At 54.7% G+C, this 727-nt stretch overlaps 1 protein-coding gene across 1 annotated transcript; it reads left to right on the top strand.

The window, feature by feature from the left end:
- Positions 1 to 5: 5 nt before the first annotated feature.
- LOC104627382 (thiamine transporter 2-like) lies at positions 6 to 721 on the top strand (the record flags this gene model as incomplete). The annotated part of the gene is made up of 1 exon (XM_010295577.1): positions 6 to 721. A coding segment is annotated over one exon (716 nt), but the record flags the coding sequence as incomplete, so codon positions are not given.
- Between the last annotated feature and the right edge of the window lie 6 nt (positions 722 to 727).

Below are 727 nucleotides of genomic sequence, written 5' to 3'. Positions count from 1 at the left end.
TCTTCCTGATTACAGACTACGTGCGCTACAAGCCCGTCCTCCTCCTCCAGGGTGTCAGCTTCATCGTCACGTGGCTCTTGCTCCTCTTCGCACACGGAGTGGTGGCCATGCAGGTGGTGGAATTCTTCTACGGGATGGTGACAGCCACCGAGGTCGCCTATTACGCCTACATCTACAGTGTCGTCAGCACCGATCACTATCAGAGAGTGACGAGCTATTGCAGAAGTATCACTCTTGTTGCAGCCACTGTGGCCGCCGTGCTGGGACAGCTGCTGGTTTCCTTAGCAGATGTATCCTACTTCCACCTTAACGCCATTACTTTGGCTTCCCTGGCCCTGGCATTTGTGTGTTCCTTTTTTCTCCCAATGCCTCAGAAGAGTATGTTCTTCCACAGGAAAGAGGTCTCAGCAGCTCTCCCAGGACCGGATAAAGTTGTGGCTACGGCCAGCTCCAACAGGCCATCGAGCTGCCAAGAGGACAAGGGCTCCCTATCTGCTGGCAGGGGACCACCCCCTGAACAGCAGCCTGATGATGCCAAGCCCCAGAATCAGGTGCTCAGAGTACTGCTGCAGCTGAGCAAGGACCTGAGGGACTGCTACAGCTCTAGGAAACTTCTCTACTGGTCCCTGTGGTGGGCTCTGGCTACAGCAGGCTTTAACCAGGTTCTGAATTATATCCAAGTGCTGTGGGACTTCAGAGCCCCCTCTCACAGCTCTGCAGTGTACAA

The sequence above is a fragment of the Phaethon lepturus genome, unplaced genomic scaffold (genome assembly GCF_000687285.1).
Source record: "Phaethon lepturus isolate BGI_N335 unplaced genomic scaffold, ASM68728v1 C13390887, whole genome shotgun sequence".
NCBI classification, from domain to species: domain Eukaryota; kingdom Metazoa; phylum Chordata; class Aves; order Phaethontiformes; family Phaethontidae; genus Phaethon; species Phaethon lepturus.
The sequence above is the reverse complement of the archived record's forward strand: the minus strand, read 5'-3'. Positions and strand labels throughout refer to the sequence as shown.